This window comes from Argiope bruennichi, chromosome X2 (genome assembly GCF_947563725.1).
Source record: "Argiope bruennichi chromosome X2, qqArgBrue1.1, whole genome shotgun sequence".
NCBI lineage: Eukaryota > Metazoa > Arthropoda > Arachnida > Araneae > Araneidae > Argiope > Argiope bruennichi.
In genome coordinates this window covers 69,385,486-69,409,026 of record NC_079163.1, presented here as the reverse complement: position 1 = coordinate 69,409,026, position 23,541 = coordinate 69,385,486, and the positions used below count along the sequence as shown (strand labels likewise).

Sequence of the window (23,541 nt, the reverse complement as noted above, 5' to 3'; positions counted from 1 at the left end):
CAAAAACAAGTTTTATTTAAGTTTCGAAATATGAACTGTTCAAAATATATCGCTTTTTACTTTTGAAGTTATTTTTTTTAAGTATTTCTGAACACTCGTATTATTTTCTATAAAACAAAAATGATCTAAAAAATCAATTAGAACATGGCAGTATCAGTTTTTCTAATCTTATGGTAGTAGCCATCCTGGAATGCTTTTAGCTTTGTAAGGCTGTAAATAAAATATTCTAAATTGTTAAATAGGGTGAGTTAGCTCTGGAGAAAATTTAGACCTTCCGTTCCGGATATGTCAAATCATATTTGTTGCTGCATATTTAAAAATCAAATACAAAAGTTTTGGTTATGCTATGCCTCTACATCAATGTCGACATTTTCAGAAATGATATATTCTTCGAAATGGCGATTTATTAATTACAAGAAATATTGAAAAATGATCACACATCTTTATTGTTAATCTAATAAAAGTTGGCTTAATCTGATACCGATAGTTTTTACATTTTTATGATTTTTTTTCTATCAAAACTAAAAAGACATTTTACAATAGAAGATGTGCTTCTGCAATATTGTAGAAATATTAAAATTTTTCAATAAAAATAATGTAATGTTATAAAACAGCTTATGCTTAGAAAGTATGCAGTTTTACATATGCACATAAATGTAAAAAGGTGCTTAAAAGTTCTTTTTGAACCAATTTTTCACTACGCACCCTGAATTTAGTTCACAGTCTTTAAATCAAGATTACTCATCCATCTCCAGTCATTTTTAATCATGTCCATGAATACAATAACTCAAAAACGCAGAGAACAGATAAAATTTAGCTTTTAGTTTTATTATTGGATTTGGAATCGAGGATTGACGGCCAATCAATCTAACTTTTCGTTCATATATGAATACGGAGACATAATAGCAATAAGCTAGAAGAGTGAATTTAAAAGACATTAAACTTTTCCTAGGATTTCGGCGGTCTTGGAACCGATGCAAATATGCATTAAAATTTTTGTGATGTGTGGGCATGCAAATGAAAACTGCTCGCTGAGTGCAAATTTTTCACTTTAGAGCTATATATAAGAGTTTTAACTGCATTCGGTAGGATTTCCGATTGATGCACGGAGCAAAGAACCAGGTTCGAACGTGCTTTGGGATCAAATTCCGACATTGGAAGGAATCGTACTTTCCGGTTAGTCATGTTAACTTCTGTTCAAAAATGCCTTTATCTTTGAGCGATATTTTTTACTTTAAACTGAGTATGAACCATAAAAGGAAATCTTTGCATAAATGAGAAGTTACTAAAAGACATTGAATTCAATATATGGAGGTTAGGTAATATCTGTAGAGTAGTTACAAATATTTCAATACATTGACATAAATATTAAAAGATCTCGAACTACAACTGTGAATATTGTACTGAAGTATAAAAACTTTAATTATAGCTCGTTTGGTTTAAAGCAATTTTAACTAATATAAAAATAAAGGCTTAGAAAAAACTGTCACTTTCTGGATCATATTTTATGGCATTTGAATCTATCTGTAGGAGGTTCATCAAAATTTGTAGATTTGAAGGTTTGGGTTCCAGAAGATCATAAAGTTTCTGAAGAGCATTTTGTGCTGTTGTAATCCATTTTTGAATCAATAAAATTAGTGCATCTGGCCTATTCTAAAAAGAAAAAAGAAAAAGCGTATCAGTGAATGAATTTTTTGAATGAAAACAGCAAGATCAAACTACTATTTTAAGGGAAAATATGATATATATCTTAGTGGTGCCAAATTTTAAATTAGGTTTTCATTTAATGCTATTAACTTCGTTAGATATAACTACCATTCAAAATACTGTAAAAACTTCCAATTGTTCAGAATTACTATTTTAATTGCATTTACAGATAAATGCCTTTCATTTAAAATTGGTGGAGAAATTTAATTTAAACTAATATAATCGTAGTAAGATTAAGTATCAAAAGTTTTCTCAAAATAAAAATCAAATCAGAAAATTAGAATTTCTTGCCAATAAATAAATAATCAAATTTTAAACACCCCAAATAAATAAATAATCAAATTTTAAACACCCCAAAACTGTAAGGAAACTGTTTAAAAATTATAAAATTTTACTACTCCATATTCACACCATGGAAATTGATAGAGAAATGAAAATAAATAGTAACAAAACAAGAAAATTAAAAAAAAACATTTAGTATATTCAGAATACTTTCCTTTTTAGTACAAATAATTTATTCATATTTGTATGAATTTTTAAGTATCTGCCAAGGCTAATTATAATTGCCATATATCAAACACTTAAGGGAAAAAAGTTGATTATTTAGATGACAAATCATTTCATGCGGCACCGCAATCAAAACCGAAGCTAAAAACTTTTGTAAAAATAATTGAAAATATTATTTTATTTTATTAAACTATCATTTCTTTTTAGAAATTGATGTTAGGATGAATAAATTATTTGTGTGAAAATGAATAGAAAAATAATAAGCTATTTTAAAAATAATTGAGTTTTTGTATTTCCTATTTGTATAGAAAATGATGGAAATACTTTTATTAGTAAAATCTATGACACGATCTCAATATCACAGATTTGTTTATTTATATGTTCACATTGAATCGAGAAAACTTATCGTATTCTTACAAGAAAAAAAAAATTAAAAATGAATAGCATTCCTCAGATTCAACATTTAATAATAATTTCGAATTAAAATGGAACATTCGTTTAAATAACTCACTGGTTGTCTTTTTATTAATGTTCATAAATTATACCTGGACATCCATTCTGCTAACTTCCATGGCTTACCTGTATGAGGAATCTGCCCCAGCAAATGATTGGACACGCATCAGAACTATACTCAAAATATATCTTTTATAAACCTCAAATCTGTAATCGATCGTATCAAATAAAATCCAATCAATGACCTATACTGAATTCTTCTTTCAACCTTAACCAATTCCTACTGAAATAATATTTTGTACAATGAAGTGAATTTCTATTAATATAGTAAATAAAAATTCTTCTTTCAGTAATTTCTTTTTTATATCGTTGTAATCTTATTACCTCTGGCAGAAATAAAATATTGTCACGAATCTGTAATGTTGCTTCCCAGCACAATTAGTTCCATCGTACGAAATACTAATTATAACATACACCTCTATTGGATCAATGACTTCCGGAGTTGGCGACAAAATGGATGATACTACAAGAATACTGGCGCTAGGATTAATAGGAGACAAATTACGCTGATTGTTCGAGAACTTTTAGTGCCCTGCTCCGGAAGCTATAAAAGACCGGCAGACCGAGCTAGATTGTGTTGAATCGTAAAGATAATCAGCAATGAATCAATTGGATCAGTCAAGCGAAGCGCAAGCATTCAATGGAGCTCAAACAATTAAAGAATTGGAAACTGAGCAGTGTGCTGAGTCTTGGAGACAAATATGGAAGCAGCGCCAAGTCGTGAGTAGCTAATCATATAGTAGTGAGTCGGCAGTTGAGTACAGCTAAAGCGAGGAGACAGTGGAGAATAGCAGGTGTTTAGAAAGACGAGTATACCAGCATGAACTCTCTCTTCCTGCTGAGTTCTGTCTGTCCGTTTTGTGTGCTGATGTGGTTGTTTACTACCGATTATACTTGTGGGCTACCGCTTGTTCCACTGTGTGTCCACCACAAGAACACTTCCAGACAAATGTCTATGTTTACGGCGGTCGCTAAAGAAACGGGTTACTATAGGAAGAGTTCATTTCGCTTGAGAAGAAGTTCATTTAAGTTTCTTACATTGGCACGTTTAGCGCCAAATTGGTTATATTTGGTATTATTGCATTCAATTTGAAAACAAATTCAAAAAATAATTTACTAAGCTAAAAATCATTTGAATACTCGGAATATTGAAAATATCTGATATTTCTGCCATATGTATACAAAGAACACTGCAAATCAAATAGAAAAACTGAATAATTATTTGTATGTCTAACGACTGAACGATAACAAGAAAAAAAAAAAAAAAATTAAGAAATCTAAAGTAGAATCAAGCCTGACAAAAAAAAATTAATCGTCTTCATTTCATTTGTTTTAAATTTATGTATATGTTTGCTATCATATTCTCCGGAGAAATCGCGAGGTAATCTGTGTAATTTAACATAAAAACAATTGTATAATTAATTGTAATTATTTCATAACTTTTATAAAAGGTTGTTTATATTCTAATGTAAAGTAAAATGTTCATTGTTAAATATGCTTATGAAACTTTAATTAAATATGAAACTTTTCGAAATTTATATTTATTTAATTTGTCTGAAGTATATACAATTTTCCAAAACATAAAATTAACAATTAGCATACTATCAATTTTTAGATTTAAAAAAAAATAATCTAACTTTGATTTGTAACTTATTTTCAATATGCACAAGCTTTCTGTAAAATGATCAATTTTACAAAATTTATATGTAAAAGTATTCTGAATTTGAAAATAATTCAAGTATTCATTTAGGCGCATGACAATTGTCTCGGACTTAAAGGAAAACCCAACACCGCTTTACATTATTTGTTGAAAAAAGCTCTAAAAGTTTGTTTTAAGGTAGTATTCCAGATGACCTTTTATTGATTTTCCCCGGCTTGAAAAAGAAATCTAATTATTTCAAAGAAAACTTTTTCTCACGAACTGTCATTTCAAATAATAGGGTGATAAATAAGCTTTTCTTTTCAATGTGTATCAGTAGTCATGAGCAGCGTAGAAATAAAGGATCCATAAATTCATGCATTCGTTTTATCATTTGGGGTTGAAAATTCTTCACTCCCAATGTCGCTTCAAATTGACGCTAAGAAAAGAAATGACCCCCCCCCCAGACTTCCGTCCGATTCCTTTTATTCGAAATGGACCTTCCTACCTATTTCTATAACGCCCGCCTAAACATAGACATTTGTCAATTAGTGTTCTCGTGGTGGACACACAGTAAGTGCTGCTGTGTATTGCTTGTGTACGTCTCAGTTGCGTTTTGTCGTTTGTGTCTTCTAATAATAAATGTCGTTATTTGTTATTGAGGCCTGTTGACAGTGTCACCATACACTCACTAAGCAAACCTGTTGAACGTCGTTGAATTTTATGACTTTGTAAAAGAAGCTACGTAGTAATATTTTCTCATCATCTGTATTATTATTCAGATATAATACAAGGTTAGAATAAGAGGGTAGGGGGAGCTGAAATTCATAAAATAATGAATTGTGCCAAAAATAAACACCAATAAGTTAAAAAAAATGGTTAATTGAAAAATAAATTTACACAAAAAGTGCTTCAGATATTAAAATTATTCTAGAATTATTATGTAAAAAAAAAAAAAAAAAAAAAACTGAATCGAAATTCGATCTCAAGAATGACAAAATTCGATTCCGAAAACGCTGAAATCCACAGAAATGTATCATGTGTGTCATACCTATAAGATTCACACCATTCATCACATCAATGCTTAAAACCTCTTTTGAACAGAGGAATAATTCCTGCTACATAAAGCAAAAAATAAAATCAGAACACAAATGTATCTATTTTTCAAATAGATTATGAATACATGGTTGTTAAATTGAAACATGCATACATATTTATTTAAGAGAGCTAAAATTGCAACATAAAAATGGAGATTCATGAGTCTTTCCCCTACAGTAAAACATCTTCTAAATTATTCCTTTCTTCTCTTTCTAGCTTCAGTCATATTTTTTGATGATTACTTCAATATTCCCTTCATTTGTATCCTATCTCCTGAATCAACATTTCTATACTTACAGACTTTTGTCACTGTTATTGAAGAATGCATAATGCAAAAAAAAGTCAGTCTCAATTAGGCATAATATGCTCATAACAGATTGTAATATGATAAAGACACATACTGTAGAAATATACTTCAAAATTTAATACAAAATATACCTCAATAAGCCATTTTTATCATTTTGTATCGTTATAAATTTCTTACATTAAGTTCTCAAGCCAACAATCAAAAGGCAAACAAAATTTGCTGGTATTTCGAATATGATGAAATGAATCCATAACAGTATCTAACAAATAAAAGATATTTTCTAATTCTTGTTTCAATACCACTCTTTAGTTCCCTTTGTAACTCTGCAAGAATACATTAAAATAGACAATTCATTATATTCATCATTAAAAAAAAATTTCCTCATTAGTTAATTTGAAAATTTTTTGAAATTTCTTTAAAAATGTTTTCCGAATTGAATGGTTAATATATTTAAAGAAAATAGGCGTTTCAACACAACTCTATCTACAGAAGGAGAAAATTACTTCCCAATACTGAAACACTTTTATATTATTATTTTTTGTAGATTCATCTGAATTCAATGGAAATTTTATGGTATGTAAATTTTTCAGCCTGGAAAAAAATATTTTTACAACACCAAATATTTTTTATAGGATTTACAGTTGCTACTTAATGACAAATGATTTAAAGCTTTTTATTTTCAGTTAAGGAATTGCTAACATTCACCAAACGTTAGCAATTGAAAACAGCAAATTATGTTCGTAGACGTTCTTCAAATTATATTCAAAATTAGGGATACAATTTTTAAAATTCTACCACAAAGAGGGATAATAACTGGCACATATTTGTTGGCGCTGCTGCTGAAAGCGATTATCGGCTTGGAAAATAAAATTGCTTGGTAAAAAAAAAAAAAAAAAAAAAAAAATAGTTCGATCTTTTTTTTTTTTTTCTTTTTCAATAAACACTCTCTCCATGTACTTCTTTGTTTTTATATGGTCAGTTATTGCATCAAATCCTCTTCTGCCATAATAAATAAAGATACAGCTATCCAATAGAAACATAAGTTTCTTTTCCCTGAAGTTTTAAACTAATTTTTTTTTCAAGCCAGTCACATCAGAATTTTTCTTTCTTTCTTTCCTTTTTATTATTATCCTACAATTTCAAACTTTTGGAAAGGATAGTCACCATCCTGATAGACAAATGTAAAGAAATAAAAAGTAATAAAAATAAAATCGTAATAACTACAGAATCAGTCTTAGGAGACACGGGGCCCATTTGGAAACAATATTATTTACCCATCCTGGTTTCCAGGAACGTTACGTTCAACGAATTTTGAAAAATAACAGATATATTATGTTAGTTCTTTGATATATTTATTTTTATGATTTTCAAACAGACCAGACTATTTACATTGTTTCATTTTTAGTGTAATTTGTGCAGAATTTGGCTATTTCTACTGATGGCACGAAAATAAATTTGTCTAAAGAAGACTATACTGTAAAAAATAAATTTTTTAAAAAAAACCCGCCTGCATTAATATTTTCCAAATTTGGTTGGAACCATTATTTTAAATATTCTAAAAATTTTGAGCTTAAAAAAAAAAGGTTAATTAAATTCCTACAGTTATGAATTTCTTGTAAAGATGCACAAGTCACGTCCACGCTAATGAATTGAGCCAAAAATAGACTGCATTCTTATAAGGGGTCTCTTAGAAGCGGGGCGTAATTAGAAGTAATCGGTGCAAGCGGCTAAAGTTCGGTCCTGAAAATAGTTAACGAAAACGACAAAAAGTTAAAAGGACAGCAAAATAATAATAAATAAATTGGCTACCTTCATTGAATGATGACGACCCCCACCTCCCCTAAAACTGAGGGCAATAGCTTCACTTCATTCTACATATTTCCTGATTTAATCAAACGAGAGTGGAAGAAAAGAACACAATTCTCAGGCATTCTTCTCAATACTGAACATTGATCGCAAAACGGCCCAAACTCCGTTCTTTCCCCTGTGCATGGACTCTGCATGGCTTAAGAAAGAATTACATAATAGCCTAAGAATTCTAAACTCTTTCGCATTAGAGCCTTTTCTTAAAATCTGCACACAGCGCGTAGTTTTAGTTTGTGTGTGCCTCCCCAGTCAATACATTAACAAAAATTTTAATGCAGATTTGCATCAATCCCAAAAATGATAAAATTCGATTCCGAAAACGGTGATATGTGTCATGTTTAAATATTATGCTTCTGGCAAAAAAAAAAAAAAAAAAAAAAAAAATGCATACTTCTAAAATAATTAAAGAATCGCCTCCCCCTTTTTTTTGCAATGATATCTTCATCTAACATGTAAAAATCTACGGAATTCATTTGTAGAGACTCGGAAAACACAGTACGAAGTTTCTTCATGAAAACCGCCTTAACACTGCCAAAATATTTAATTTTCAGAATTCAAGTTAACATTTGGTAGACTGGGAATCTCAGATTATGCTGTTTGCATTGTACAGCATTAGCTCAATCAGAATACTCCCCCCCCTCCCCTACATTTCGAGTGATTTGGCAGAATGATAAACAACTGGTCAGCTGGAAACGAGGAGATTTCAAAATAAAGTGGTTAATGCCTTTGTGTCCTTGAATGTTCCATTTGACTACTTTGGAATCCATCCCGAATTAATGGAGATGTTATTATGTCAAGTCATGATCATACACACAAAACAACATGAAACAAAATCATTTGTCAATAACAGCCAATCGAAACAGATTTAAGAAATGTTACTTATCTGTAAAAGGAGCTTTTCTAGGTTACAGGATGAAATGCATAAATATAAAATAGCCTTCATAAATATGGTTTGCATATGCGTCAATCTTTTATTTGCATTTCTTTAACTGTAAATATCATAGGCGAAGGAGAAACTTGGCGACCATTGCAACTGGATTAGCACAGAGTAGCATCAAGTTATCTTTACAGAATAGTAAAAATTCTGTTGGTAACCAGATAATTTTATCTCCATAAGTTGAGAACATGGTATGAAAAATTATATTTTTATGCATAAAATGTCATAAAACTGAAGTGGTTTAGGAAAGAATAAAAAAAGAAGGACATGCAAATCTATATATCACATAGAATGGCATTTGAATGTTAGAAGGCGTAGGCGATATTCTTGAAAGTTTTTTTTATCATATACTGCAGCCATCAGCAGTATACTTTTTTCAATGGACAAAGCAGTTCAGATAACATTTCTTAACGGACAAAGACTTAGCTTTTAAATATCAACCATACTAAGAGCCATGCTCATTTGATTTAATTCAATATAGTATGCAAGAGACATCCGAAAGGGATTGATTTTCAGTCAAGATCAAGATTTCAGTTGCCTTTCACCTTGGATAATTTCATGATCTACAGATTTATCTTTAAGGAATAATGGGGAACTGCACAAAAATTAACTGGATCACTTAGTAAATTTCATACCAAAACAATATTCCGACATTTTAATCACAACTCTATTGATGCTGTTTGAAATTATTAAAAAAAATAATTTGTTTTTTAATTCCACTTAATAAAACATTATCCCCAGATGCGCGCGAGACAAACTTTTATGTAATCAAGTGGGAAAAAAATTATAAACAAAATTTTCTAGTGTCCTACGTTTGTAGACTAGAGAGAAACATTTTTCTCAAAAAAACTTGACAGGGATATGCGTCCCCCCCCCCCAAAAAAGCTGTATGGTCTTTTACTTTTTTTTAACAGTGTTAAACAGTTCATCTCATTAAACTTATTGGAAATGTATTATCTATGAAAATTATGCAACTTTGCATTTTTTTATCACAAAAACAGTGAATAAAGTAGTCGCTTTTGTTCAATTTTACAAACGAAATGAATATTTCTTTCCTTTGCTGAGTTTTTTAATGCTGTTGAAACATGATGATATAATTCTTTTTTGTTTTACAATTAACTCTGTATACACTACGACCTGTTAAGATTTAACCTACAGTTCTTTATAGAAGAATCATCTCTATTGAAAACTTCACCTAAATGATACTTTAGAATATATGATCAAGAGGACATCATTACAAAAATTGGTAAATTCAAAATCTTAATGAAAGGAATCTAAAATCAGATGATACTATAGTGATTAAAAATCTACAAGAATAGGTACAAATTCAAAATTTCCTGGATGAAATCTATGAATTTGCACTATGGAGATTTATATCTCAAACACTTATCATGAAATGTTGACATATAATAATTAACAATGCAATGAAAATGAAGAGATAAAAAAATTGTTAATCACTACATAATAGATACAATTAAAAAAAAGGGAAAATCCCAGAAATCTAAAAAATTTATACTAAGAAAAACTATTGTAATAAAAAAAAAAATTACATTACCAACATTCATTTAAACAATTAACTTCCAACAAATATATATAAATGGGAAAATAATGAAGTAAAATTAAATATTAATAATTTAAATAAAAGGGGGAAATTACCTTGTGATGATGCTTCTGAACTAAATTTAATTTTCTTAGTTTCTCGCCATTTATTTCTTTTTGTCTTTGCAAAGTGAAGTACATTTCCTGTAATTTTAACTGATCTTCACATTCTTCGACATCTTCTTTTGTAAATGAATAAACGTTTTCAACTAATTTAACACGTTCAGAACTGACTAAAAAAGGACTTTTATTTTTCATCTCATTCAATGGCAAGGATGTAATAGAAGGATCTGGTTTAGAAAGTGGACTTGAATGAATCCTAGATGTCCGTTTCAATCGTTCTTTAAGACTAGAGCTCATCTGAAATATACACAAAAACCATATAAGGATTGACAATGTCCCTACAAAAATGCTTTTTTCTAATTCACTGATTCATTTCTCCATTGACTCATGAACACAAACCAAATCATTTAATCTATGTTCTTTCGTTTAATTTAGGTCATAATTTTGAGCACTGATCAGCTTACACCTCCTCTCCAAACATTTGATTTTCTACAGATTTACACGTATCTTGCTCATATACAATAGCTGAAAAGAGAGAGATAGACCCAGCTTTATTCTGCTGTCGGCCATCGCATAAGCAAATCACATTATCTTTTAAAAGTTAATAATGAGCCTAAAATACTGAAAAGGAATTGTCTACATATTTAAAAATGTACAATTTTCTATGGAAACTTTTTTTTTAGGTATCATGATTAGAGTAACAACTCCGTCATTTGGCAAGAAGAAAAACAAACGAGACGGCTGTTTTGTTTTTGGCGAGTGAGAGAGTTGAAGTATGGGGAGTGTGACAATTTACTTGGAGTTGGATTGTGTGGCATGGTGATAATTTCATGTAGCATGTCTCACTTGGATTATTTGTCTGTACACATTTTACTTTTATAATATATGTGCGTGTGTTTTAGTGTTTATAGCTATCAGTTTCGTCAAGTATTTGTATGTCCAAAATAAAAACAGATAAAAATCTAATGGCGACTCACTGGTGTTTTTAGATTATCTAAATCGGTACAGACATATAAATTGGAGGTCCATCAATATCGAAAGAAGCAAGATGGGAGACGGCAAAAGGTACATTTTCTTTTACGTTAATTATCACCTGGTCTTTGAGATGAATAGAATATAATATGAATAAATTTCGTTTCTCACCATGAAAGAAAAAGAAATGGTTCTCATCCCTAAAATACTGGAATTATGTAATAGAATTTCGTTTCTGATGTTACTTTCGTTTGTTACTATACTGTTTATGCTTTTTAATATAAATAACAGTAGAAATAATTATGCAATATATTTTGTTCTGTTTAAGTAAAATTTGAATTTTGCATCTGTTATTTCTTTAAGATTGAGCTGTGTGTGTGTGTTGTGTGTGTGTAACACATACTTTTTTAAAAGCAGAATCATATCCGAAGGCAGGGAAGTCACTTTAAATTTTAACTTCGCTTTATTTCATACCGGGAGGTATGATTTATGTAAAAGCATAGGTGACGAGCACATCAACACGGAGCGAAAATGAGGAAAAGCTAAAAGAGGTGGGAAATATTTTTCCCAGTGCTTACATACTGTGAGATTTTGATAGGGATTCTCTACACGTGTTGAATATAGGTAAGGGAATTATAGGGATCTTTTAAAAGAATTTGTTTAGGTCAGCAATTTTTTTATCCCTTTACTCGGTGCGTGGGAACCGCTGGCGAAAGTATTTTTACAGAGCTTTTTGTTGCATTAATTAAATAGAAAAAGTGGAATGGGATCAGGAAATAAGAGAATATTTTAGAATGAAGTTAATATGGACTGAATTGAGCTAACACTTTGAAAATTGATTAAAATTGAAAAAGAGTTTAAAATATCATTACACACACACATATATACACACACACAGCAATGCTCATCAAAACAGGGAAAGAATAAGGAAAAAATAATAATCGCCGATGTGCAATTCGCTTTGTGTTAGGGGATTCATTTTTTAAAGATTAATTTCTTGTATCATTTCTGAATACCAGTTACAGCAGAAGAGATAGAAATATTTATTGGTTTGATTGAAGAATTTTCTTTTTTCTTTATAGTTTTCTTTTATTGGATGAATAAGGTTTTCATTTTCCTTCCCCCTTTTATGATTTAAAGGGAAATTGAAAAGAATTAGTTCCCTTTTGGATTTCCGGTTATAATTATTCTAAAAAGCAATTTCAAGCAAAGCCAAGAAATCCAATCTCATATCTCTTTCTGTCGAATTGAGTAAGGAAGTTTCTAGTGATTTACAGATGATAAGTTTAAGAAACTAAATTATTAAAAATAAAAAATATGAACTGGAGTTAATTATTTATATGTTTGATAGTACTATTAATGAGAGAATAGAAAGGGAAACTTTATAAAAAGAGAATAGAGAGAGAATATGTGTTAGAAAAACAGAGATTGAAATTAGAATGTCTTAAAGTTAAACAAGAAGATGCTGGTTCAGTTTTTGAATCTTGCTTTAATCAAAATTTTTAAAAAATTATGCCAAAATTTAATCTCCAAACGATTAAGAAAAGTTTATTTCTTGAATTTTTTGAGAGACAAGCTGAAGTTATGCAGATTCCTAAGACGGGTATCCTTCTTTATTACTATATTTCCAAATGAAATAAATCATTTAATTGTTCAGGAACCCGAAGAAGAGGTTCGAGGCTATCAACATATCATTACTGCTTAAAAGGTTTAAACTTATCGCACAAAATTTTCGGCTACTGTAAGTAAAGGCCCAGAAAAATCCCGATTTTACGTGGTATGATTTCTATCATGAAGTTAGGGCATCTTTAGAAAGATGGCTAACAGACTTAAAAAATGAAACATGTGAGCAGCTTAAAGATCTAATGACAATGAATCAAATCAAAAGGCAGGCAACTAACGATTTTGAGGAACATTCTCTCGACGAATGGGAAGCCCTTATTTCTTCGATTGATTTAGTGTCTAAAATGGAGAAATTTTAATTTTAATTGGGAAAGCAAAATAAGAAGATCTCAAAGTATGCGATAATTTAATGCGAGCTTATGATTCTCCTAGATACCAATATCAAGATAAAAAGTTATTCTTTAGTCCAAGTAAAATACACCACTTTCAAAACAATTTTTTTTTCTCTTACTTTCTTAAGCACAGTATTATTATGTTAGAACAACTGTGTTATGCATCCGTCAAGCAAAATTAAGTAAAGAAGATTATAGGCTGCATTCCCGGGTTATCTTTACAAATTTCCTATCGACTAGCATTCGGACAGATTCACTCACGAAAATAATAATAATAAATCCTGCAATCGGATTTATTTAAAAATTTGATAGAAATTTGAAAATTTGGTGTTAAGATAATATGCCAAATTTCATTCGTCTAACTCAGAGTTTTGAATAACCACACTCCCCCATAGAGATACAGATTTCAAAACTTCGTTGTTTGGAGGTCTGTATCAAGCGGCGGTCCAACGACCTGCCACCTCACGGATTTGGTCATAAATCTGACATCCTACCCACTGGGGGGACACACTCCCTCGTCGCCTGTGGTACGCCTGTAGTTTCCCGCAAAATGTCGGTAGATGGATAAACATCAAAGAGCCGGAAAATTTGTTTAGGCTATGGGGGGGAGAAGGTCAAAAAAACTGAGGGTTTTCAGCGGGCGAAAGGGGAACGCGTGCCGTCTGAAGATTTCTCTGGTCGTGGGTCCGCTGCCACAGGCGGGGGTGGCACCACGAAGGAAGGGTGACAGTTTTATGACCACATCTGTGAAGATCCTCCGGTCGTTGGACCGCGGCTTCACGGAGACAGAGCGAAATTTTGAGCTCCAATTCTTTTGACGTTATAATTTGTTCCCTTGGAATCTTTCGTATACGAGAAAGTAAAAATGGAATTTTACTGGCACCAATTTATTTTTGATATCTTAAGCAAGAGTAACAAGTAATGACTTACAAGCAACTTTGGAGAGCTATGATCATTTTCATTTATTTTTATTTTCGGTAGCCTTGAACCCTTCAAGGCATTTTCCTGACATATTGTTAAAAAGTTCTAAACCTTTTTATGCGCAAAACTTTCTTGCAGCAAAAATAACTAAATAAATTACGATTGGTAATTTGCGAAATGATGTTGAGATATAACTAAAAAACAATCAGCGTAGGGTGTAAAAAGCAAAAAAAAAAAAAAAAAACTAGCTGAAATTACCGTTAAAGATTCCGTCACATGATTTTTCATGAATACATAAAATTATCACTAAAAAGAAAAGATTCCCCTTTAATCTAAACAGACAAAAGGAGGTGAAAGTAAGTAAATAAAGGAAAGAAATGTATTTTCTCCTTATAATCAATACTTCCCTAAACTAAATTAAAACTTTTACTAGAGATTTCTGGATTAACAGAGACCCTCTCAGAGATAAAAATCAGGCATCGGAAAGAAATGCAATCATATAATCGGCCAGATCTGGCATGGTTCTTGTAATGTGATAAAATAATTTTTTCCCTCTCAGAAAGAAAAATAAGCCCTTGGAGGGAGGAGGGGAAATTGTAAGGCCCTTTTAATGTTTTAAGCACTTTTAGTAATGCTACACATACTGAAATTTCATAAATTTTGAGAATTTTTAGGAATAACAATGTATTATGTATAAAAAAATTATACATCATTAATGAAAATTAAGTTAAAATTAAGAAAGGGATACAGAGATGATAGAAATTGTAACGCGTATCATGTCTGTCACACTATTAAATCAATTTAAATTTCTTTATTTTTTTAAAATTACATACAAATGAAGGTTCTCTTAGTGTAAGCTAAAATTTCTGAGCTTCAAATGTTTCATATTTTACAGCAATTGAATGATCACAGAAAATCATGTCTTCTTTTTTTTTTTTTTTCTTTTTTTGTCATATTTGTCAAGAAGTATTTTTACCTTTTAAATGCATATTATTTTTTCTTGGGCTATAAGTTTTGCATTATTAGTAAATAAGGAATGAAGATGCATCAGCGCTCCACATTTCATTTAAATACATTAACATTTGGCATTTAAAAAACTAAGCATAAAAGTTGTCTGATGTGATATCTGTCACAAATGGAATTAACCAACTACTTAACAGAAAAAAAAAACTGCAAGAGAAATATACAATTAAGAAGAGAATGTAATTAGTTGTTTTAGTATAAATCAGGAAACTCATAGAAAATCAGAGATAATAGGTGAACATGCATATGATTATTAGAAGAAAAGTTACCTCAGAAAATTATTTCAAAATTAATGGCTGTATCTACTATAAAGGAAGGCAACAAAAGTACATATCATTCGTCTTCGCCATATACTAAATGAGGATCTGCACATCTTGTTAACTACACATTATTTAAAAGACAGATAAACCAACAGAACAAAAGTGATACTGGTCAGGTTATCAATTGATGTTTTTCTCTAAGCAACACCAATGTTTTCAAGAATGACCTCCCACTTAAAAGTGCATTTCAAGAATTGTTATGCCTATAATCTCTGCAGAAGTGCCAAAACTTATACTGACAAGAAGGCAATAAAGAAATAAAAATTTTTTTCAACTAAACCTAAAACAAGTGAGGAAAACCTCACAACCCAAAAAAATTCTACATAATCACTGCATTTGTGATTTCATATTTGATACACCTACTTTTACTTTTTTAATATAAAATACAACACCAAAATTGTTATAGACTAAGACATAAAATAAATAAAAAATAATTAAAAAACACAAAAATAAATAACATTTTATATTGCAAATTCTATTGAAATGAAAAAAAGAAGAAAAAAAAAAATGAATTACCTTCAGTATGGTTATCATTTGTTATTCATCTTTTAATAAATTCCAGGATCAAAAATAAGTGGATAGCAAGTTAATGAAGAGTGAATAAAACAAAGAATAAACATTTTCATGAGAAAATTTTATACTGAGGCAATGAATACTTTGAACAACAAACACGATAATTGTTGCACGATGTCTAAAAGAGTATTTTGCTCTATTTTCAAACATTGTCAAAAGACAGACAAATTGACATAACAAGCATACTGTATTGAGTTGCCAAGAGCAGCAGCAAATTCATCCAAAAAAACAAACAAAAAAAATCAAAGGCCCCTTCCAAAAAATTCAAAAACTAGAAAAAATAACACCTTAATATATATCAGTGAATGGTTATTTCTTATTAGCATTAGATATTGTACAATATCTCTATAATATTGTTTGATTTTCTGAATGCTGGACAATATCATAAAGATATTGTAACAATGAGGTGATGAATTTTCTGCAAATGGATAGAAGATTTTGATAAATACATATGTCACTTTTTTAAAACTACATAATTTATGACTTTGGATTTTTCCTGAACTTTTTATCAAAAAAAATTATAGTATCATTAGGCATAAAAAAGAAAAATGTCAAAAACTGCACTTGCCACTGAGAGTAAGCATAGAATAAGTATTATTGTCATTTCATATATACAAAAGTAGTCAGAAATTATTATTGCTTTTTAAACATCCAGCACAAATTAAAGATACCACTCAAAATAAGCATTGCCTTTAAATGAATTATTGATCGAACATTTATTGTATACACATGTTGAAGACAAAAATAATAATCTTAATGATATAGTTAGATTAACCTGCTAACAAGTTATGATGAAATATTTCAATATGAAATGAGCTGAATATAATTACTCAATTAACAAGTTAAATGTAAATGATATCAAGCAAGACCTTTCCTTTTAAATGAACTTTAGCACTTATGGTATAATGTATTCTGGGAAAAAAAATAGCTTCAATTTTGCCACTTCTTGAAAGAAAGAAAGAATTGAATAACAGAACAATCCTGTTTAAGACAATACACTGAATCCAGCAGTAACATAATGATGATAAGTGATGACAGGGCATGGTATGATATTTTCAATTCAAATCAAGTTATAATCAGTAACGTAGCAAAGGCAAATGGCATGAAGTATACAATATGTTTTTCAAATTATATTATCATATTATATTTTTAAAAAAATTACAAACATACTTATTCTTTATCTCATAATGCCACTTAAAACTAATGGCTGGGACATTTATAAAGTCTTTAGCCCCATGTCATAGACATCTAGAATAACAAACAAAAATATCTTTAGATCTGATATTTGGTTAGACTACTTCTCAAAAAGCATATTTTTTATGGATGCAACCACTTCTTGAACATCTCTATATACTGAATGAAATAATTATAACAAAAGATAAACAGAAATCAATAAGATATTATTACAACAATAAAATCCCATATCTTCCTATTCTGCTTTGTTTAATTCAGTCATTTTCTTTTAATGAACACATCTAATAAAAGTCCAAATAATGTGAAACTAATTTATTAATTTAAAACTCAAAAAAGAAATTTTTTTTCTTCTCTTTTAATTTAGTTTAGTTAGAGAAATTCATATTATGGTATATTATAAGAAAACCAGCATAGAGAAGTTCAATGTCCTTTGGAGAAAAAACATCATAATCTTACGCTTTTTCCCAATAGCAAAAATATTTAATACAAATAAAATACTTATTAAAGATAAAAAGACAGAAAACAGTACTTTATGCCCTCCAACATGAGGAGAATCGGATAATTCTGTAAAATCCTCCTTCGTGCTGGCCATGGTCCCAAATTCTGAAAGGTACAAAATGATGATGAAATACACTTATTCAAAAAATTGAAAAAAAAAAAAAAAGATAATGTTACATTTACATCTGTTAGATACATAAACATGATTCTGCGCTCCTTTAGAAAAATAGGGGGTGAGGGACAGTTTTCAAAATGAAAGGAAAATTCGTCTTAAGTATTTTCTATCAGAAGATATAATATTTGATAATCGATAAACTAATTACATTTGAGTCAGCTTTTAAATAACCTAGTCATTAACCCAATTTTTTATAGAGCCATGAAAATTTGGGCCATTCTCCAGTCAATGATGATGCGGGTATTATTCTGATACAAGATCATTCTGGAGGATAAACTGCAACAAAGTTTAAGGTTCAGATCATAATTGCCATTGCCCAGGAAGGTTATTATGCATGGATTGAAACAAATGGTAATATGAAGGAATAACAAGTGGCAAATATGAACAGAAAGACAACACTTCTTATAAAATGTTCTTAAAGATTCTTTGATTTTCTCTCACAATATGTGCACACATCATCTTGTTAGAAAGCAAACTTCTTGTGCCTTTCGGCATAGTCTTGATGCTTAAGATACATTCTGTCATTCAAATTTTATTCTAATTTTGTTTGATAAAGCGTTTCATTCAGTAACTCTACCAATTCTTCACATTTAAATATTTTGCCGATTTTTTAAAATATCTGTGTCAAAATCTTTATTTTTGAACCAACAAAAGTACTCTTTGCAAGAAATATTTGCTACCATATGTTCACCAGAAATTTCTAACAGAAAATATTACATGCCTGTAGTTTTCTTTGCCATTAAAAAAATGCAGCAAACTTCCAGCAAATGTTTTTCTTAGGCACAAAACTCAAAATCTGAAATGATGCAAAACTAAAATTTACCCTTTAAATAAATGGTATGTACTAGCATATTAAAGGTTACAATTATACTTTTCAAATGAAAGTATTCTGAAATTCAGTTGTATGTCAGTAATATCAAAACAATGTCTATTTGAAAAAGAGAGAGAGAAAACATATGTTTGCACATGTATGCACAGTTCTTCATAATGCTTCTATTCTAATTATATTAATAAAAATATTTCTACTGATGACTAATAAATAAAAGACAATTTTATTTCAACTCTAAGCATAAAAAAATTCCTCCACTTAATGTAATTATTTTTTAATATGCTTTTAAAAAAAAGAACAAAAGATATTACATTATAAGAAGCAAAAGACACATTATAAAAAATATCACTATATCCATTAATATGAAATTTCTTTTTAAATACACTAGCTTTAAGAGGCATTACATTTCATTCATTTTAGATCCATTTAACAGTGTTAAGAATAAAATGAAGAAATTTCACCTTCTTAAAATATAAAAAAATACTCTGAACTTTAATAGCCATAGGTAAGTTTATACAAAAGTGTCAGTTTACATCAAAATGGCAAAGTAAATAACTTTAAGTATAGACTCCTTAAATTAAAAAAAAAAAACTTACAGTTTAATTTAGTTGTATCATCTTATTTATTAATACTAAAAAAAAAGGTTTAAGACAACTGATTTTTTTTTAATTCTTTAAAAAATGAGCAACTTCCATACTTTAAAGTATGGAAAGTAATAACAAATTTAGTTAAGCAAATTAAATTAAAGAAAAGAAATCATATTTATATGCTTCTTCTTTGGTTTGGCTTAATAGTATAAAATCTAATTTTGGCCATGCAGGGCCAAACACATAATAATTATATTTTGATTTTATCCCTTGTTGTGATAAGATCTTGTTAAGCCCCTATAATTTTTCTTAATAATTTTGTGATAGGATGCATGCATAAAAATAATTAAATATACATATTTTTGCTATGGATAATGTGTGAAAAAATTTTTCAATAAAAAATTGATTAAAATCCTAAGTTTCTTCTGTCTATTGTCTAGCATTGACATATATTATTATAGTCTATTGTCTAACATTGACATTGGAAGCAGAATTTAGAATTTCAAATATCTTTATTTTACTTATAGTTTAGCAATTTCTGATTAGGCAGTGTACTTATTTTTATTAAATATTTGAAATTAATTTTTAAGAACCAGGTAAGAGTAGTTTCAGATGAAGAGTAAAATCAGATAGAAACAAAAGAAGCTCCACTTAGATAGAATACAATTTTGAATTTAATTTGTTATTTCTGTAACCTTTAAGGTAATGAGCAAGTAGTCATGCATGAACAAAACTATGACAGGTTTTAACCCAGATGTTATTTAAATACTGAACAGCTGAGAAAAACAAAAAGGATTAATCAGATGAATACATTCAAAACTACTTGCAGAAAAAAAACCTTCAAAATTTTTATACTGATCAGAAACATCTGAAGAGGTTTTGAATTTAAAACACAGACAAAATATTTATATTCTCTAGTTCTCTAAAGTTCATATTAACCAATAAATAATTCTCCAACCAGTTTCTTTTTTTACTTTTTATTCACAATGTATGGTAACAGTTAAAAAATTCGAGATAGAGATTTTGAAGAATCTTTATGTTTTATATCTTCCCGAGTTAAAATAAAAATCTTCCGACATATATCTGGACTCTGTCAGCATATAAAACTCAAAAATGGAGGATACCGGATGAATAAAATCTGACGTACAGTTTTAATACCAAATTTGTAACTAAGTCTATCACTGAAAAGTTTGATCTGTCTACATATGCAAACATATCAACTTAAAAAAGCAAGAAACTAAATGGATGAATATGTGGTTTCATACCAGCACCATAAACTAGTATCATATTTTAGATCAAGCCCATCAACAGCTTTACTGTCTGATTGTGAGCATAATAATATACAGACTACAGATAATTAAGTATTTGTTCTTGAACCAAGATTATAATTCTGCATCTAAACTCTGAATAAATTTATATAGAAAAATATTCAAAATGTAAACAATGCTCTTATGAAATGCTATGAAAATAAGCACAAAATGTGCCAAATTCAGAGTCATCTTATCACAGTAGGTTAGCTGGGCTGTATCAGCTTTAAAACATCAACAATGGTGAAAATAAGACTGAAATAATAGTACAAAGATATCTCGATTTTTGTGACAATATTGGATATAAGGGCTGAAATTATAAAAACAGATCTGATGGAAGTCAACTAAAATTTTTGAATTGATGTACAGTTACAGAAAGCAATTATAATGCATCTAACATGGCAAGAACATATAATGAACTTCAAGCAAAAATTAAATTACTAAGTTACATTTATGATAAAATAGTAATTGTATTAACTCCAAACTGAAGACAGTCATAAACTTTCACAAGTCATCATGGAATAGAGCTATCAAGTTAGCTTTCAGTTTCGTAATTCATTATCAGTCATCATTGTTTTATTATAATAGATGCACAATACATCTTTGATAAATAAAAATCAAGATATTAAAGCAAATGAAAATTAACTTCCTTATTAAGCAACACTTCATAAGCACTGCAAACTCTTTAATCTGATTGAAAAACATGCATTGGAAAGAAGACACAAAAATATTTTCTTCTATTCAAAACATAAAATACATTTTCAGCTTCAAAAGATTACTTACCTAAATAATGCAAATTACAAGAAATATCAAATATTATTGAATGGTCTGTACAAGCTGAAGGAAATAGTGTGTTAGATTTGGATATAATATGTACAGAAAAGTGCTAAATATTTCTGTACATATCATATCCACATCTAACTCATTTCCTGTCTTGTTGAAATATAAATATTTTCAACAAGACAGGAAGTTGAAAGTTTGTAAAAGCATGTTCATTTAATGGATACCAATTTTATAATCCCATTTTGGAGCAATATTTTAAAAACATTAAGTAAACAAATTTATATAAAATATTATTATAAATATTGAAACAATCACAAATTTACTAAATTCATAAATAATGTACCTTCAAAATCTGTATCATATAGAAAGATACAATCATTACTTAAATAAAGGCAAAATGTTATCAGATTATGTGAAACTCAAAACTGAAAAGAATAACCAGAAACTGAAATGATAAAAAAAAAAAAAAAAATGATAAAAATTGATAACATAATTTAATGCAGATTTAGATTTTCACATTAATGCATTTTATATATGTATCGATAAACTTTTAGCAGGAATATGAAAATGACAGAATATCGTCCCAGTTTTGATTTTGAAAAATCCAATGAGTAAACAAAGCAACAGTTCCAAATAAGAATATTTAATTGATTTATAAAACAAAATAGTTGAAGAATGTTTACATTTTAAACAAAAAATTTTAAATGACCATCCAGAAAAGCTGTTAACAGCTGAATGCATTTTTTTTAGTTGATTAAGTTAAAAATCAAATGAATTTTCCACAACATTATTACTGCAATATGAATGTACCTAACTTAAAATTAAAAGCATTGTACTTAAGCAAAGTTTTATTATTAATTTAAATATCAAGTATATTAAATTATGCAGAATCAAAAATATCTCTCTCTTTTTAATAATATAATTATTAAAGTAATCATGCATACAATTAAGGGAAGCAAAAGTAGTTTGCAAAATTTCATTTTTGAAAAGATGTTGATTTGCAAAATTTTAAGAACCTAAAAAGAGAAAAGAATTCTTTTTGCTGTTTCTCAGTTGTTTGATTAGGTAAATATTTTCACTGAGCCATAGGTACCGAAATTCTTAATTATGATTTTATGGGATAAAAAATTACACTAGTGCAAGGGCCTCAAATCACTGCCCTGGTAATTTAGTGAGTCTATAAGAAGGCAAAAGGGATGGCACTCTCTCTGGTTTAAATTGCAATTAGTCATTCGTTTTTTTTTTTTTTTTTTTTTTTAATATGATAAATTCATTTGAAAAAAAAAAAAAAAAAACTGATCAAACTGGAACAGGCACTCAAATCAGGGACTACCTGGATTAATCTTTAAAATTATATCACAGCATTATGATTATTCTTATAATAAAAAAATAACAGTTTAACACAACATATTCCAAAACAAAAGAAACAACAATTTTGAAAAATAATTTAAAAAAAAATTTTTTTTACCTTCAAAATAGTTTTGTTTGGGGCAAATGTTTGAAAGTAATTTCGTTTGTTTTATATTTTTGAAGAAACAACAGACCGACTGTACTATAGACAATGCAGTATATAAACAATCAACTCATACCAAGCAATCTGATGATTATTGAAACTAATTATAGCAATTTAGATTGCTTACACCAGATTAAAAACCCACTCTCACAGATTCGCGCGCTACATTCAAAATGCAAGGCGAGTGTTTACAAATTACAGATCGCAAGGCATCTCTACAAGCGTCTATACCACAAGCACGGATCTGAGCTTCTTATCGTTCATTGGCTATATAAATCACGTGAGGCATATACTAGGTTTTACTTATCTTGGCAAATTACTGCCTTTTTGGCAAACAAACTCTCTATGTATTTAGAAAAAAAAAAGGGGGAGGGGGAGCAATTTTTTCAATTTTTTTTTTTTAATATTTGTTTTAAAATACTATTATAGCACAATGAGTGGGTACCAGGAATTTTGTTTTTGTTTTTTTAAATGATCGTAATGCTTTCTGAATTATTAATGTGACATATGTGTAGATTTAAAATATTTTTACTTAACAAATGATATAACTACCAACATGTATAAACTACTTTTATTGAAAAAAAATTATGTCGAT

At 29.2% G+C, this 23,541-nt stretch overlaps 1 protein-coding gene across 2 annotated transcripts; it reads right to left on the bottom strand.

Moving 5' to 3' along the window:
- Window positions 1-137: 137 nt before the first annotated feature.
- LOC129960472 (uncharacterized) lies at window positions 138-23,139 on the bottom strand. 2 transcript variants are annotated; one of them, XM_056073933.1, is made up of 5 exons: window positions 22,902-23,139; window positions 18,649-18,723; window positions 17,784-17,857; window positions 10,231-10,533; window positions 138-1,653 (listed from the first exon to the last, which is right to left on the bottom strand). In XM_056073933.1, exons 2-5 carry the CDS (start codon window positions 18,665-18,667, stop codon window positions 1,474-1,476), a joined length of 576 nt encoding a protein of 191 aa, XP_055929908.1. In that variant the 5' UTR covers window positions 18,668-18,723; window positions 22,902-23,139; the 3' UTR covers window positions 138-1,473. The 2 variants fall into 2 exon arrangements, with proteins under 2 accessions (XP_055929908.1, XP_055929909.1); XM_056073934.1 differs by lacking the exon at window positions 18,649-18,723.
- Between the last annotated feature and the right edge of the window lie 402 nt (window positions 23,140-23,541).